A 17078-nucleotide genomic window follows, 5' to 3' on the forward strand; every position below is an offset into this window, starting at 1 on the left:
TTGTCATTTTACTGTTGATTTGTAAGGTTGGTAGATAGTTTTGTTCAAATCATCTTTATCCCTACGATTTTCTGTCTCATTGTTTTATCAATTATTGAGAGGGATATTAACCTCTCCAAATATTATGGTTGCATTGTTATTTCTCCTTTCATTTTGTCAGTTTTTACTTCATGTATTATGGAGCTCTATTATTAGGTTGATGTAGTTGCATTTACACCTGCCATTTTGTGATTTGTTTTATGTCTCAAGTCTTTTTTGTTCCTTTGTTTCTTCTTTATTGTAGTCTTTTGTGTTAAATATTTTCTCATGTTTTGTTTCAATTCCTTTTCCCCATGTTTTGAATTATTTTCTTAGTGATTGCTTGTATAATATGTGTCTTAAGTTATCACAATGTAATTCAGGTCAGTACTAAATTTCTCTAGAACATGGAAACTTTCTTCCAATATAGCTCCATTTCATCCCCCTCCTTTGTAGTTTTATTGTCATATATATTACATCTATATATTATAAATGCAGTGTTATGATTCTATGCAATCTAATGCCTTTTAAAGAATTTAAGAGAAGAAGAAAAATACACTTATATAGCCTTTTGTATTTACTTACATATTTAACTTTTCTGGTGTTCTTTATTAATGTATATCTTAGTGTATATTTGAGTTACTATATGGTATCATTTCCTTTCCGTCTGAAGGAATTCCTTTATTATTTTTGCAAGGAAGATTTGCTAGCAGTGAATCCCCCAAGTCTTTGTTTATCTAGGAATATCTTTATCTTGCCTTCATTTTCAAATGAAAGCTTTGCCGGATGTAGAATTCTTGGTTGACAGTTTATTTTCTTTCAGAACTTTAAATACATTGTTTCTGATAAAAAGTCAGCTCTTAATCTTATTGAGGACCCTGGGTATGTGATGAGTTGCCATCTTTTCTTGCTGCTTTCACAATTTTCTGTTGGTCTTTGCCTTTAAACAAACTATAATGTGTCTAGGTGGGGATCTTTTTGTGTGTGTCCTTCTTTGGGGTTCATTGAGCTTGTTGAACATGTAGATTCTTATATTTCACTACATTTTGGATGTTTGGGCCATTATTTCTTCAATTTTTTTTCCTGCCTCTTTCTCTTTTTTCTTTATGGGACTCTATTGCATGTCTATTGGTGTGCTTGATGGGGTCCTAAAGGCATCTAAAGCTATGTTCATTTTTCTTCTCTGTTCTTCAGATTGCATAATTCGTATTGATTGTTTTCCAAGTTTACTGATTTACTGATTCTTTCTTCTGACATCTCATATCTGATATCGAGCTCCTTTTGGGACTTTTTTGTTTCATTTATTATACTTTTCAACTCTAGAATTTCCATTTGGTTCCTTTTTTTAAGAAAAGTAATTTCTATATCTCTTTTTTTAAGAGACAAGAGTCTCACTCTGTCACCCAGGCTGTAGTGCAGTGACATCATCATAGTTCCCTGAAGCCTCAAACTCCTAGGCTCAAGTGATTCTTCCACTCCAGCCTCCTGAGCAGCTAGGGCTCTCTCCAGTGTGTGCTCATGGCTTTCTGGTCAACCAGAGATAATGCGGAGAGCTTAAGGATCCCTATAGCTGATTCCTATCTTCTGTTTAAAATTCTGTGTAGTTTGCCAGTCTTTTGCTTGCCCCAACCAGGACTACTGGTTGCAGCCTCAGGGTAGCTGAGGGGGATTTCCTTGTTTATTTGCAATCGATACTGCTTTCCTTACTGACAATGTGTGGAGTTTTTTCACATCACATGCCAAACAAAGTGAACTCCGTCCAGCAGTGGGGTTGCTGGTATGCATGGCCAGCCCTGCCTGCCACTGTTGTGCCAACCTACATGGGAGTAGTAGGGGGGGCAAGAACCAGATTCCCACTGATCTACCCGGAAGTTTTAAATGAATTAATGCTCCTCAATTTGTTGTATGTTTTGTCCAGGGTCTTGAAATGGTTGTTTTTGATAGTTTTATCATTGTTTTTGAGAGGATTTGCCAGGCTTTTCACACTGCCATTCTAGCCCCATTGTCTTTTTCCATCTTCTAGAGAGGAAAACTCATGGGGCAGATAAAGTATGGACTCTGGCACCGGATTGCCTGGGCTTGAATCCTGATCCTGCCATTTATAAGCTGCAAGACCTTGGGCAAATTACTAGACCCTGGACAAATGACTTAACTTTTGTGCTTCTGTATCTTCATCTGCAAATTGGAAATAATAATAGTACTTACCTAATGAGGTTGTTGTAAGAATGAAATGGATTCATCTACATAGTGATAGCAACAGTGCTTGTTACTGCAAATGCAATATATTAGCTCTTTTTATTGGTGCAGCAAGGGCAGGGACTGTATCTTACTTGGCACTTTAAACCTTGCCCCACCATCCTTGGTCTGGTTTCTTGCACATAGTCAGCTCATTGGATTCGCAGATCTTTCCTAAGTAATGCTTGACATACGGAGGAAATGATGGCAGCTCTCACAGTAACTGAAGATGCGAGGAGGAGGGACTGCAGGGGACCTCAGGAACAGATGGCCTGGTGCCTCGTTGAGGCCAAAGGTTGGTCAGTGTGTTTTCCCTCCTAGCTCTAGGAACTGCCCAAATTGCCTGGTACTGCTCAGATGCCATTGAATTTGAGACGAGGTCTGTACACTTACATTTCCAATCCAAGAAGTTAATTAGCACAATTGCCACCATTTCAGAAGTTATCTTGTTCCGGGCACTTCCAGGAGTGGACAGGACAATGTGGCGAGGATGCTGATTTTTAGGTATTTTTGCAAAAGGGAGTGATTATGAGGGAGCTGTGGGAGAGCAGGGGGTCTTATGGTGTGTACTCACCAACCTCAGCTGTTTCTCACCCACACAGAGCCATCGAGCAAATGAGAGATTGGTGCCTCTTCCTCCAGTGGACACAGCTAGGGTGAACAAAGTATGGGATGCCTTTGTAGAGGGAGGCATATGTCCTACGCAGCTGTATGCAGTGATCCTGGCTTAGCCACCACATGTCCAGCTCTGTGCTCAGGAGCAGGGCAGCGTGGCCATGGGATAGTAGCCATAGATGTGAAATCTGCTTACCTGGGTTTGACTGAGGTATACCCAGCAAATGGGGACTTTCTTATGATTCTTAGCAGAAGGACTGAAGGAGGATGGCAGTGACAAGAAAGGTAATTGTTGAATTTAAGTTGTTTTACATGGATGAGGATCAGGTGTGCTTGTGGAGAGGGTAGGGGTGGAGCCAGTGGAGAGGGTGAGAGTAAAGAGGAGGAAACAGGGCACAGTGATGGAGAAAGGTCTTCAGGAGATGGGAAGGAGTAAGTTGGGTAGAGGGATCTGTGTTCAACTGGAGGGAGGGCCATACTTTTCCTGGGTGGAGGTGAGGTGCCCCACAGCACATGCCCTCACTTCCCTTTCCTCTGAAGAGGGTCCCACATCTGGCTTCAGCAGGAAGAGGCACTGCTGTTACATCATGCACTGATGTTAACCTCTCTACTCCTGTGTTCAATTACAGGTACACCTTTTGGTGTTTACTTGGGTGCTTATCGGTATAGCATTTTTAGCACCTTGACCAGATACCATGCATCCAACAAGTAGGAAACTGTTTTACTCCTGAGGGAGCGAGACCAAGTAGTGATATGTCTACTTTTCTCCCAGCGCGGGGGGAGTAGAATTAAACTGGGCATCAGGTGTGTCATTTGCAGGTGCGTGATCCATTGCAAATTGCTTCATTCCTCTGGACTTCCGGTTCCTCCTAGTAGACTGCAAGGAATGGACTAGATCATATCAACATCCAATTAGCAGTTAATGTCCGTTGGTCCTGTGATCAGTCACTGTGTGTCTCAGATGAAGTCGGTGAGGGTGTTTTGTGCCTGAGAAACACTAAAATAGGAGTAGAAGGACGCACAGGTCAATCAAAGCAGCAAGCTGGCAGAGGCAGGTCGGAAAAGGTGAGTTCTTACGGTTTGTGGTTGTTTTCTTCACTACTCTGACACTAACATTGGACTTTGTTATTATTCTGGAAGCTGTTTTTTTTTTGAGACGGAGTCTCGCTCTGTCCCCCAGGCTGGAGTGCAGTGGCGCCATCTCGGCTCACTGCAAGCTCTGCCTCCTGTGTTTATGCCATTCTCCTACCTCAGCCTCCTGAGTAGCTGGGACTACAGGCGCCCAGCTCGTTTTTTTGTATTTTTTAGTAGAGACGGGGTTTCACCGTGGTTACCCAGGATGGTCTCGATCTCCTGACCCCGTTATCTGCCCGTCTCGGCCTCCCAAAGTGCTGGGATTACAGGCTTGAGCCACCGCGCCTGGCTGTATGGAAGCTTTTTAATGCTACATATAGGAGGATGCTATTTTGTTCTGACCTGTGTTTATTCCATACCTACACGCACAAGCTTTGGTAATTGTATTATTTTATTGGCGTATTTATGGAGGTTCATTTCCAAGAGAGGATATAATTAGGCGGAAATTGATTATCTTGATAGTTAGGATTTAACCCTACCTGTCTGATGGTTTGCTCTTGAGGACTTTATATGCAATGATTTTTTACCCTGACCTGGTAGAGATGGGTTGTAAGCAGTACAGTCCTGTGGAATTACAAGTAAAATTTGAAGGCCAAGAAAAAAAGAAATGAGATGCTTATGCTCATCCCTGACATCCCATATCATTGCTCTCGCATGGCTGCAGGCTTGAGTCTGAGATTCCTGGGAACCAAAGCAAATGGGGAAATACAGCTATAGTCACATTATTTATAGACTTTTGTTGGATATAGCTAAGGTGAGAGAAACAGTAGAACTAGTTCCCAGAAGAAGCAGAGCTTTTGCTAGACCTTAATTTTAAAAATGTCTCTTATCTGCCTTAAACCAATGTTTCTGATAGTATATATAGCTATCCCTTGGTATCTGCGGGATATCCAAGGCCCTCTGCAGGTACCAAAATCTGAAGAAGCTCAAGTCTGTCCAAGAACATAGTATAGCCTTGGACTTTAACTTATGAAATCCTCTCATATACTTTAAATCTTCTCTCGATTACTTGTAATACCTCATGCAGTGTAAATGGTTCTTATACTATTGGTTTTTAATTTATGTTATTTTGATTGCTGTGTTATTTTTTATTTTTATTTTTTTCCGGATATTTGGATCCATGGTTGGTCAAATCCCTGGATAGACCCGTGGAAATGGACGGCAGGCTGTATATATGTTTTCAAGGGATGCTTAGGTTTTTTTTTTTTCTTTTTCTTTTTTTTTTTTTAAGTTACATGGTCAAGGGAGTTTCAGGAAATGCTACATAATATATATTTTGATGGATTTTTGACAGTGAACGTTACCATTTGAAAAGCTTATAAAAGTCTTGTAAAGAAAACTATGTATCTTTGTTCAACCCACAGTTTTAAAAATTTCCCATGACCTGAGAACTCTTTTCCTCCTTATATAACTTAACAATAACTAAACTTATCATTACTTTTTAGGGCAAGTTGGGTCACCAATTTGCCTGGGGCTGCCCCTGCTTAGCTGCTAGGCCCATTAGCCTTCATCCCCAGGTCAGGGGCCACCTCACCGACACAGGGGCACAGGGTTTGGTCACTTGGGTGCTATCGGACCAGTGGGGTTGGGCATCAGTCCTGACTCTGTGCCCTAGCTGTGTGGCATCAATGGGATAGTTATCTTCTCTGGGCTCAGGTTCCTCATCTGTAGAATGGGATAATAATATTTCTGCCTCATGGAATCGTAGTGAATAAGTGTGTCAGAAAATGTAAAGCACTCCATACTGGACTTGGCATAAGTCATAACAAATGTTCAATATGATTGTATTTAATGATACCCCCATTCCAGAGCTTGCTCTGATGAGACACTTTTCTCCTCAGTTGCTAGGGGCTAACTAACTATGTGCTATTTCTTTGGGTACTGATTGTGTGTTTTTCTTTATTCCGGTAGAGAGAAGCTTTATTCATCCTTTATGATAATTGCCTGTTTTCATAGTTGTTGTCTCCATGATACTGTGAGCTGGTTGAGGGCAGAGACCAGGTCTTATCGAACTTTGCATATCCAGCCCCTGGCAGGGCACAGCTTTGCAATAAAGGATTTTCAGTGCATTTGACAGGAAGCCGGGGCCCTGGGGCATATAAATAAGCCTGATTCAGTGAAAACAATTCTGCCTAGCAGCATGTGTGTGTGCATAAATCATTAGTGCCTTAGACTAAGATCTCTGTCTTGAGAATATGTCTGATCGTCTATACATATTTGTTGAATGCTGAGGAAATCATTGAAATCATTATTCTTAAAGTTTCTCCAATAAAAGAGCCCTGGCACCACAGAAGTTGGTTCGTTAAAGGTGTGAAACACAAACTATTAATAATAGCCTGATGCAAAAATATCTGGAAGCGAATTGAAAGCTCCGATCCTGAGTGGTAGAAAATTCTATTAGTTGACTGTACCCAGGAGGGATGGAGAGTCTTTATTTTTCTATGATGGACCAAAGAGCTACAGAGAAAAATCAATGATGAGATTTATGAGTAGGAAGCAATTAAATTGAGTGGTTTTTTTTTTTTTAAAGAAGACAATCATGAAATATTACATACTCTCTTAGAATGACTTGATGAACATAAAAATCCACTAAATAAGGAATAATAACATTTGCCTCAATTTTACTTTAGGGCCATTTAGAGGAAAGAGTGGAAGAAAAGGGAGATGAGAGAAACTAAGAAATGGAGTATAGAGGAAACAGTAGTCTGAGGAAGGTGCAAATAGTGAGGTAGAGAAAAATGCAGGCGATGGCAGAGACAGAGTCTTAAGAGACAGACCAAGGAGGCTGTTTTTTTTTTTTGTTTGTTTGTTTTCTTTGAGATGGAGTCTCACTCTGTTGCTCAGGCTGGAGTGCACTGGTGCAATCTCAACTCACTGCACCTCTGCCACCCGGGTTCAAGCAATTCTCCTGCCTCAGCCTCCTGAGTAGCTGGGATTACAGGCACCTGCCACCACACCTGGCTAATATTTGTATTTTTAGTAGAGATGGGGTTTCACCATGTTGTCCAGGCTGGTCTTGAACTCCTGACCTCAGGTGATTCGCCCACCTTGGCCTTGGCCTCCCAAAGTGCTAGGATTTTAGGCAGGAGCCACTGCACCTGGCCCAAGGAGGCTTTTTTTTTTTTTTTTTTCTTCTCTGAGACGGAGTCTCACTCTGTCGCCCAGGCTGGAGTGCAGTGGCATGATCTTGGCTCACTGCAACCTCCGCCTCCCAGGTTCAAGTGATTCTCCTGCCTCAGCCTCCTGAGGAGCTGGGATTACAAGCATGTGCCACCATGCCCAGCTAATTTTTTTTTTTTTTCATATTTTTAGTAGAGACGGGGTTTCACCATATTGGTCAGGGTAGTCTTGAACTCCTGACTTCAGATGATCTGCCCACCTCGGCCCCCCAAAGTGCTGGGATTACAGGCGTGAGCCACTGTGCCTGGCCCCAAGGAAGCCTTTCTAAGGAAGGCCAGGCTGACTCTCACTCGCAGACTAGGTGATCAGAGAGAACGATAGTGCCCTTATGAAAGACCCACGTGTAGAGAGGGCAGTACAGAGGCCCAGAGAGAGAGCCAGCAACTTTCAGGATCCTGCTGCAAGGACGAGGAAAATTACCATGCACGACCCCAGGCATAACTGTGGTGTGCAGGTGTGCAGAGCCTTTCTCTCCCTCATTTGAACCCTGTGACAAAACTATAAGGGGGTAATTGTTATCTCCATGTTATAGATGGGAAAGGAGAGTTGCAGGGGTGTTAAGTGCCTTTTGTCTCATATTACCCAGTTAATATGAAACTCAAAATCTCGCACATTTTCCACTGTAACCCCTACCCCCACGACTTGCCCCCTAAAATGATGATGCTTTTGGTGTAGACTGGAGTTTACAGTCTGTGTCTATGAGATTCTCCATATGATTCTTAGTCTGCTTTTTTTAAAGAAAAATGGTTTTAAAATGGTCCCCATTTATATGTGAACATGATCCAGGCTAAATCATTCCACCAGAAGTAAAACGTCATTGACTAAATGTCTCTTTTCCCCAGTCGACACATGAGGTGGGTGTTCTCTTTGCCACCATAGCCGTGACAAGAGGCTGATCCTGTGTCGTCTTCTGTTACTTGGTTCTGCAGATCTAGGATCCTGGAATTCACAAGTGAATGCATTTTGTGTGCCATTTCCCTAGAACTGTAAATGACTCACTCCAAGGAGCTGCTGTCTAGATGAGAAACAAAACCTCACACTATTGCTGCTGCTGCTTTATCGTGGGGAAATGACTTCTGGGCTTAGGTGATTAAGTCTCTTTCTCCCGCTTTACTACAGGAAGACATGTCCTTGGCACATCAGACAAGATACTGAAGTTATCTTGCAAATTACTTTAATGAAATTAAAAAAAAAAAAACTTGGCCGGGTGTGGTGGCGCACACCTGTAATCCCAACACTTTGGGAGGCCGAGGTGGGCGGATCACCAGAGGTCAGGAGTTCAAGACCAGCCTGGCCAAAATGGTGAAATCCCATCTCTACTAAAAATAGAAAAATTAGCCGGCGTGGTGGCGGGTGCCTGTAATCCCAGCTACTTGGGAGGCTGAGGCAGGAGAATTGCTTGAATCTGGGAGACGGAGATTTCAGTGAGCCAAGGTTGCGCCACTGCACTCCAGCCTGGGCGACAGAGTGAGACTCTGTCTCAAAACAAAACAAAACAAAACAAAGAAACAAACAAAAACACAAAAAAACTTGCATTAAAATTGTGCCTGGAATGACTTTTCTGTCACTGCAATAGGAGTGCTTCATATACTTACCAATGGCCAGTGTTTGTACTGCCAGACATAGGAATAGTGTGATTTCCCAAGCTAGATTTATGGAGATCAGGGTTTGGCATTCTACATACGGCCTGTGGACCAAATTTGGCCTGCTGCCTGTTTTTGTAAATAAAGTTTTATTGAAACACAGCCATTTCCATTTGTTTATATATTGTCCATGCATGCTGCTTCTGTGTTATGGTGGTAGAGTCGAGTAGTTGCTATGGTGACCATATGGCCTAAATATCTACTGACTGGCTTTTTGCAGAGAAAGTATGCCAAACCCTGTTCAGGAACCCCTGTTGGGAAAAACCACAGGTTTTTGCAGGACCACAGCAAGGTTGACCTCTCCTGCACTGTTTTTAGCATCTGCTCCCTGACATGGGCCCTGCTGCTGAGCATGCAGTCTGAGGGTACAGCTTCCCCGAAGCTCTCCAGGAAGAGCCCACTCAGTTCTGTCACGTCTGCCGCTACTCAGCAGAAGGGCTTTAAAATGCAGGCTCTCCACACTGCACTCAGGAGCTCTTCCCCGTCTCACAGAGCATCCTGCTCTCTCAGCCTTCACAAGGGCTCCAGACTGAGCCAGGTGAGACTTTTGCCGGGACCTTTTGGCTCCACCTTGTTTGTTCCTTGCCTCCAATCAGCTACCTCCTCTGTTGAGCTGGAACTCTAAGGTAGCTCTGCCACAGGGGCCTTTCCTTGCTGTTACACCAGCATTAGATTGCTGAAGCCTCCTCTCTCCCCAGCACTGTGGAAACAGCTGCCTCGGCAGTCTCTCCTCACTCCCTGATACCTGCACAGCAGTGCCAGGTTAATATTGCAGAAGAGCGGCTCCTGCTCAAGAACCTCCCTTGGCTCCCCATTGACCTCTAAATCAAAGCCTCAGTCTGGCCTTCAAGGCTGTTTTTATCTCAGACTACTACTCACAGTTCTCTGAAGCCACTCCATATTCCTACCCTTCCCCAGGGGTGGTCTAAACTCTCCCTCTGCCAGCCTCCTTGACGCCACTGATCTTTGCTCTTGGAATGTTGTGGCAGCCTCTCCCCTCCCACAGCTATTAAAATCTAGTTGATCCTTGTTAAATCCCAGGTATATATTCCTCCACACACAGCCAAATGAATGTTCTCGCTCCCTCAAACCTCTGCCACTCTGTTACCCTGTTGCAGGCTGTGCCATCGTTAGGTTGTTTCTTTCTGCTGTCCCCAGACTGTAAACTCCTACAGGGCAGCATGGTTTCTTAATCATGGTTATGTTTCTTGCATCTCCCACAGAGCAGACACTTGGCTGTGTGGGACTGAATTTGAAGTGAAGTCACAGAGCATGCATACCAGTGATGTGGCTAGCTTTTTAGTGTGCACCTACTGTGTGCCAGCTGCTCTGATGTATGACCTCATTAATGTCTGCAGAAGCAAGTATGTTCTCTCCACCACACAGGTGTGGAAACAGGCCCAGGAAGATTGACTTGACCAAATGCTGTCAAAGCCAGATGGGAACTGTTGCTCTCCTGCTCCAGACTTATACTGATAGGACCAGGCTGCTCTGGTGTAAACATCCATGCATGCACAGCCTCTCTGCCACCTGATACACATGCACACGCCTCTACCTGCATGCATGTTAGAGTCACCCAGGGAACTCTGAAAATACAGATGCCCAGTCTTGCAGGTGGGAGGAAAAACACAGGTGTTTTTCAAAAGCTCAGGTGATGCCAGTTCAGGTCAAGGCCCCCGCCACCCAGGCCAGAGTGAGAAGATGTACACACCTCTGGGAGAGCCCCTGAGTTGCTGCTGCCTGCCCCTAAGAATAAGTGTTTATTTGTTAAGTGAATGCCTGATAGCCTTGCCCCTGGTTGGCAACTTTTGAAGGTGAGGATGGGCTCATGAGTACTTGGCCGTGGTCTCTGAATGTGTCCTGTCCTATGGCAACATAGACTGAAGCTCTCCCTTTTGGGTTAAGTGCTCATAGTTGCAGTTGGCCTTAGTGTGACTTCAGCACTTTCCAGAAGGTGAGGCTCCCAGAAATGCATCCCAACCTTTCCCACATGAGGAGATAGTGTCTGTATGAACTGGAAATGAGGAGGTGATAATTTCTATTTGTAGGTAACTTAAACTCTTTAATCTTTTGAATGGGGGAAGGCTTGTTGAGAAGAGGGAGTAAAGCAGAGGTACTCAAAGTGAGTCTTCTGATTAGCAGCATCAGTGTCACCAGGTGGCTTGTTAGAAATGCATAGTCTAGACCCCACTCCAGAGACTCTGGGCTTGGGGTTCAGCAGTCTCATCCCCTCTGGGGGTAATTTTACTGCCAGTGAAGGTTGAGAACCTTGGTTCTAGAATGATGGTGAGTATGTGCCTGGTGTCTGACATGGTCAGTGGTCCTCATCTCCAGCTGGGTATCAGACACATATCTATATCTATATACATATACATATCTACATCTCTATAGATATATAGATATATTTTTTGAGACGGAGTCTTGCTTTGTCACCCAGGCTGGAGTGCAGTGGTGCAATCTCGGCTCACTGCAACTTCTACCTCCCAGGTTCAAGCAGTTCTCCTGCCTCACCCTTCAGAGGAGCTGGGACTACAGGCATGTGCCACCATGTCCAGCTAATTTTTGTATTTTTAGTAGAGATGAGGTTTCACCATGTTGGCCAGGATGGTCTCGATCTCTTGACCTTGTGATCCGCCTGCCTCGTCCTCCCAAAGTGCTGGAATTACAGGCGTGAGCCACCGCGCCTGACTGGGACATCTATATTTTTAACAAGTGTTCCGGGACATTCTGAAATGCAAGCTGATATTTTTTTTTTTGAATAATCATTGTAGAAGCCTGATACATACTGCATTCTTTACATAATAACCTCATATACACTTGGTTCAGGATAAGGGCACTTCCTCTTTCCTTTTCTTCTTGCAGTTGTGGCTCCTTCTCTAATTATCAAGACCTTCTCTATTAGTCCTGTTATCCATTAAGTAAAAACAGTCATTCCCTTCCACATGCTCTTCCTCAGGCTAGATTGTTCACTGCCACATAAAAGCCACAAGTGGGTTTTATGGCCTCATGCATACTTAATTATTCTGTCTTCTCAAAATTGTGTTTTAAATGAGAGAAAACATTAGCCTCTGATCTAATTGATCCACAAAGCATCATTTCAGAATCTTTGCATGACTTAACTGTTGACCCAGACTGGCGTCGCAGTCCAGCAGAAGGCCACAGGTCAAGGAGGGAAAGGCCTTACTACTTCCTGTCACCCCTGTGAGTTGCTCTGCAAAGAGCAGGTGGGAGCCAGGACAAGAGCTGCAGGCATGGGCGTTATCTGTCTCTAAAAGAACTGATTATTTTTTGTTTTGCCCACAGCTGTCTGTGTCCCCATCACCCTTATCTGTCATCATCAGTGTGCACACCTGCATGATATTTTATGACACGGCACACCTGCTGAAATGGAGCAGTTGTCATGTTTCAGATTTGTTGTCTTGTGTGTATGTCATGAGGCATCATGGCAAAAATGAGATAGGGCTTCTGTTGTAACCCTTCCTCCCACTTTGTTACCCTCCAGCCTCATGGTGGGGTCCTAAAGCTGAAGACCTACCAGACTGCTTCAGCTGCCTCTCCAGGGGTGACTCTCTAGGGGACCCCACCCAGACATGTTCTTTTCCACTTCTGCATCCAGCTCCCTTTGGATCTCTCTCAAGACTCACACAAAGGCCTGGGTGAGGCTCGCCAAAGCCCCCTACCTCCCAGGCCTTTAGGCTGCCTTCCTTTTTGTTCCCACATTGTGTCACCTATTATAAACCTCTGGTAGATCATTTATTCCATCATGTTTGTATGTATGTTTGTGTTGCAAAGGAAATAAATGAATTTGTTTTTACTTGCCCAGACCCTTTAGAACTTCTTTGGGAGTATTTGAAAGCCATTTGAATGAGGCCAGGACTAGCTAAACTTCGTTTCTCAACAGCAGCAAATACCTGGTGTTTTAAAAGTGACAATCTAATCACATAACTAGGGCTGAGTGATTTGCAAGTTGGCCTTGACTTGACTAGAAAGCACAATGGAAATAGGAGTTGGAATCAGAATGCCAGAGATAGAGGGTGTCATAAACGTCATAACCCTGCTCTGCAGAGCTTGCCCAAGGCTAGGGCTGAAAGAGAGACCCCCAGTAATGAGTGTCACGTCCTTAGCCCTGTGCTGCTCACTGCCATTAGAATCACCTGGGAGCTTTGAAAGCATCCGAGGGCCCCCAGGCCGCTCCCCAGACCAGTTCGGTCAGAACCTCCTGGGTGGGACCAGGCCTCTGAAATTTTTAGTGCTCCCCAGGTGCCTCCAATCTGTAGGTAGGATTGAGAACCACTAGGCTCAAGGAGTTTGTTTAAATATGTGGGTTTGAAAATGAGGCTAAGAGGAATCACCTGGCTATAGCTTTTTTTTTTTTTAGTAAAGGGAAATTGAATAGAGGCATGCTAATTAGCACAGGCGTATGTTTGTATGTGCATAGATACATGTATCTGGACACTGCAGAGAGGTTGTATATGCTTGGATGTTTACAACAGTGTCCATATTTGTAGATTTGGAGGAAGGTTAGATCCATATGACTCTCCTTTTTGACCTTTCCTTAGCAGACACACCCAGTTGGTGAGCAGATCCAGCTCATTCTCCCTGAAATAGAACTCTGCCCTAAAATGCTCCTTCCATCTTTTCCTGTTCATTTCCATTGCCACTGTGTTGATGTGGCCTTTTCTTCTCCCCGCTCTCAATATGGCCCAGGTGTCTTCTCTGCTGGCATTCTTCCATCCTCCATTCACCACACCTGGTGTGACCCTCACACTATTAAACTTTTGCTGTTCTCCAGTGCTCACAGATAAATGATGATAATGATAATGGTTATAACTGACCCTTCCCTAGCATTAACATGTATGTGTTGTTGACTCCTGACACCAGCTCGGCGAGGTAGCACTCTTGTCGCCCTTTTATAGATGGAGAAACTGACGCGCAAAGTAACTTGGCCAAGGTCAGCCAGAGTCGGAATGGACCCAGGTGGTCTGGCCCCAGAGCCTCTGTTTTGCTGCGTCTCTCCATGCATTCCTGTCATGTAGGAAGGGAGAGGCTGCTCTTTGCTAACAGACTTTTCATCCATTATTTCTAATCTTCACATCCCTCCTGCTGAGTAGATACTATGATTCCTGTTTCATAGAATCCAGGCTGGGAGAGTTTGAATAACATGACTGAGGACACAGAGCTAAGGAAATAACAACAGGGATTCAAACCAGGTTTTCCTCCCTCCACCATCTGCATTCTATCTACTTAATTGCTTGGGATTGTCTAAATTCACCCCTGTGGCATTTGTGGCTCCTTACAGTCTGTCCTCACCCCACCTTTCCAGCTATTTTCTTCCTTCCTTTCTTTTTTTTTTTTCTTTTTTTTTTTTAAGCAAGGTCTCGCTCTATTGCCCAAACTGGAGTGCAGTGGCGCGATCTCAGCTCACTGCAACCTCCGCCTCCCGGGTTCAAGCGATTCTCCTGCCTCAGCCTCCTGAGTCGCTGGGATTGTAGGTATGCACCACCACGCCTTGCTAAATTGTGTATTTTTAGTAGAGAAGGAGTTTTGCCATGTTGGCTAGGCTGGTCTCGAACTCCTGGCCTCAGGTGACCTGCCCACCTTGGCCTCCCAAAGTGTTGGGATTACGGGTGTGAGCCACTGCTCCCGGCCCCAACTATTTTCTCTTCCATGATGAAATCATGCCACCCATCTTTGGCTCATGCTGTTCCTTTTGCCTGAAGTGTTCTTCCCTGCTCAGCGAGGACATCATTCAGCTTTTAGATCTCCCATGACAAGGACTCTTGTCTTGCTCATAGCACCCTGCATGGAATTTGCACCCAGCAGGAGAGAGTAGCCATCTCATTTTCTTACACTTCAAGAAGCCCTTATGTGCATCTCATGAGATGCACATAAGAGTGCATCTCATCGTGGCCCCCTTAGTGTGAGGTTTGCATCACACATCTCATCTCCAGTCCCTTTGTGTTATTCTTAGGTACATGTTTACCTTCTTGCTAGATGGCTCCTTCAGGCCAGGTGTCCTCTCTCCATCACTTTTCTCTTGTGTCTAGGGCGTTGCCTGGCAAGCAGCAGATGTTCGGTATATATTTGTTTAACAAATGTAGGGCAGACAAGAATACAAAAAACGGGGAAATCATAATCAGTTGGAGGGCAGTTGGCAGAGTCATAGTGCTTAGAACAGTCAGGGGTGTATTTACCTGATGGCCTCTAGGGAAATGTACACTGTTTGGAAATTTCCAGAAGGAAGCAAAGAGCAAATGAATACCCCACTGGGCTGATTTAGCTTGTCCATTTTGCCACTTAGGTTTTGTTAAGTTTGTTTTTATTTTGAGACGGGGAACAGGCTTTGCTAGCCTCCTGCGGAAAATCCCCTGTTTCCTCTGTCTTCCTGGCATGGACTTTATCGCTAGTATATATTTGGGATTGTGTACAAACTGCGGACTTCAGGACTTTTATAGGACTTCATGGGCGGTCTGTGGTGGAGGTTTGTGGGGGTGGGGAAAGCAGTGTTTCCGGAAGAGGGAAGAAGCTTTCAGGATGGAAACAGGTGCCAGAAAAAAACATTTTTGCTACTGGGAAAGTGAATTCGTTAACCGTTGAATTAGGGTTATGATACTAAATAAACGTCTTCCTGATTCGTCAGGTTAAAAGGCGTTTACACAGCTGCCTTTTTGCACCTGGCACAGGAGGCCAGGTGGGAGGGTCCCGGGGGGAAGGACAGAGCGCACTGTCAGGTGGGAAGGAGAGGCCTCCTGGGCATCTCCTTGGATTGGCTCTGACATTTCTTCTTGCCCCCTTCAGGTGAGCGTCCTGACCACCCTGGAGCGTAGGTTCAACCTGCAGAGCGCTGACGTGGGTGTGATCGCCAGCAGCTTCGAGATCGGGAACCTGGCGCTCATCCTCTTCGTGAGCTACTTCGGGGCGCGCGGGCATCGGCCGCGCCTAATCGGCTGCGGCGGCATCGTCATGGCGCTGGGCGCGCTGCTGTCGGCGCTGCCAGAGTTCCTGACCCACCAGTACAAGTACGAGGCGGGCGAGATCCGCTGGGGTGCAGAGGGCCGCGACGTCTGCGCTGCCAATGGCTCGGGCAGCGACGAGGGGCCCGACCCCGACCTCATCTGCCGCAACCGGACGGCTACCAACATGATGTACTTGCTGCTCATTGGGGCCCAGGTGCTCCTGGGCATCGGTGCTACCCCAGTGCAGCCCCTGGGCGTCTCCTACATCGACGACCACGTGAGGAGGAAGGACTCCTCGCTCTATATAGGTAGGAGCTGCCCCAGCCGTGTCAGCAAGAGACCGGGGTGTGTTGACGGTGGATAAAAGGGTGGCCTGGTGGACTTTGATTTTGCCGTTGTACTGGTTCTCAGACTTGGCTGCACACCCAGTGTTCTTGAAAAATACTTATGCCTGGGGTTGCAACCTGGGCATTGAGACGGTTTTAAAAGTTCCCAGGTGATTCTCATGAGCAGCCGAATTTGAGCTCCAAGGGACTAGACCACTAACCGCTTCAGTGGGAAAACATGACCGGGAGGAGTTGTATGTTTCTCTCTTCTTTTTGGGTGTGTGTGTGGACTTTGGGCCTTCTGATGTTAGCCACCAATGTATACTTGGGGTCTACACATTGGAAACTGCAGCTTTGAAGAATCAAAATGATGTCCTGGTGATTGTCCTATTGCAGCTCAAAAGGAGAGGTGATGGCTTTGCCAGCATTTGGCATCATTCAAAGTTGGTGACTTCCGGTAATTTTTTCAATAACGGAAGTATGCATGGGAATTGGGTATTTAGAGAGAAATAAGGTATTTGTGTTTTGAAAAGTTATTTTTCACTGTCAGTTTCCGATGTTTTATACTGGAAGGATGGAAACCACTTGTGGGTGGGGGTTAAGAATCATCTGAGTGGCAAGTTATTTATTATGTGGCGCGCGGTGTTTTCAGTCTCTGTGGTGGGTTCTGTTGGATGGCTGCGTGTGAGGTGAGAGCTGGCCAGCCCAGCATCTCTATCCCTTGTTTACAAAGTATAATTTTGTCTCCTGTCAGCTGCTGGATTTTTCTGACACATCCCCAGTCACTGAGTGCTAAGCTTTGAAAAAATTACCTCTACCCAGGGAAGCTTTTTGCCTCCCAAAAGCAATGTGCCTTGAGGTAGAAAGTTAATTATATTATGGAGGTTTAAGTGAAAATAGAATTTGAACTGGATTTGACATAAAGGTTCCTAACTGCCAAGCTTCAAGCTTGCTGAGATAGGACGGTTTGG

At 45.1% G+C, this 17078-nt stretch overlaps 1 protein-coding gene across 2 annotated transcripts in view; it reads left to right on the top strand.

The window, feature by feature from the left end:
• Nucleotides 1–17078, top strand: part of SLCO3A1 (solute carrier organic anion transporter family, member 3A1) — a 327687-nt gene that overhangs the window by 47575 nt on the left and 263034 nt on the right. For both annotated transcript variants that reach the window (XR_001005914.1, XM_011978377.1), the window contains one exon: nt 15624–16089. Coding sequence is in view for 1 of the 2 variants with exons in the window: in XM_011978377.1 (XP_011833767.1) it covers nt 15789–16089 (301 nt within the window). In the remaining variant the exon portion in view is untranslated. The remainder of the gene's footprint in view (nt 1–15623; nt 16090–17078) is intronic.

The sequence above is a fragment of the Mandrillus leucophaeus genome, unplaced genomic scaffold, assembly GCF_000951045.1.
Source record: "Mandrillus leucophaeus isolate KB7577 unplaced genomic scaffold, Mleu.le_1.0 Scaffold193, whole genome shotgun sequence".
In the NCBI taxonomy this organism is placed as follows: domain Eukaryota; kingdom Metazoa; phylum Chordata; class Mammalia; order Primates; family Cercopithecidae; genus Mandrillus; species Mandrillus leucophaeus.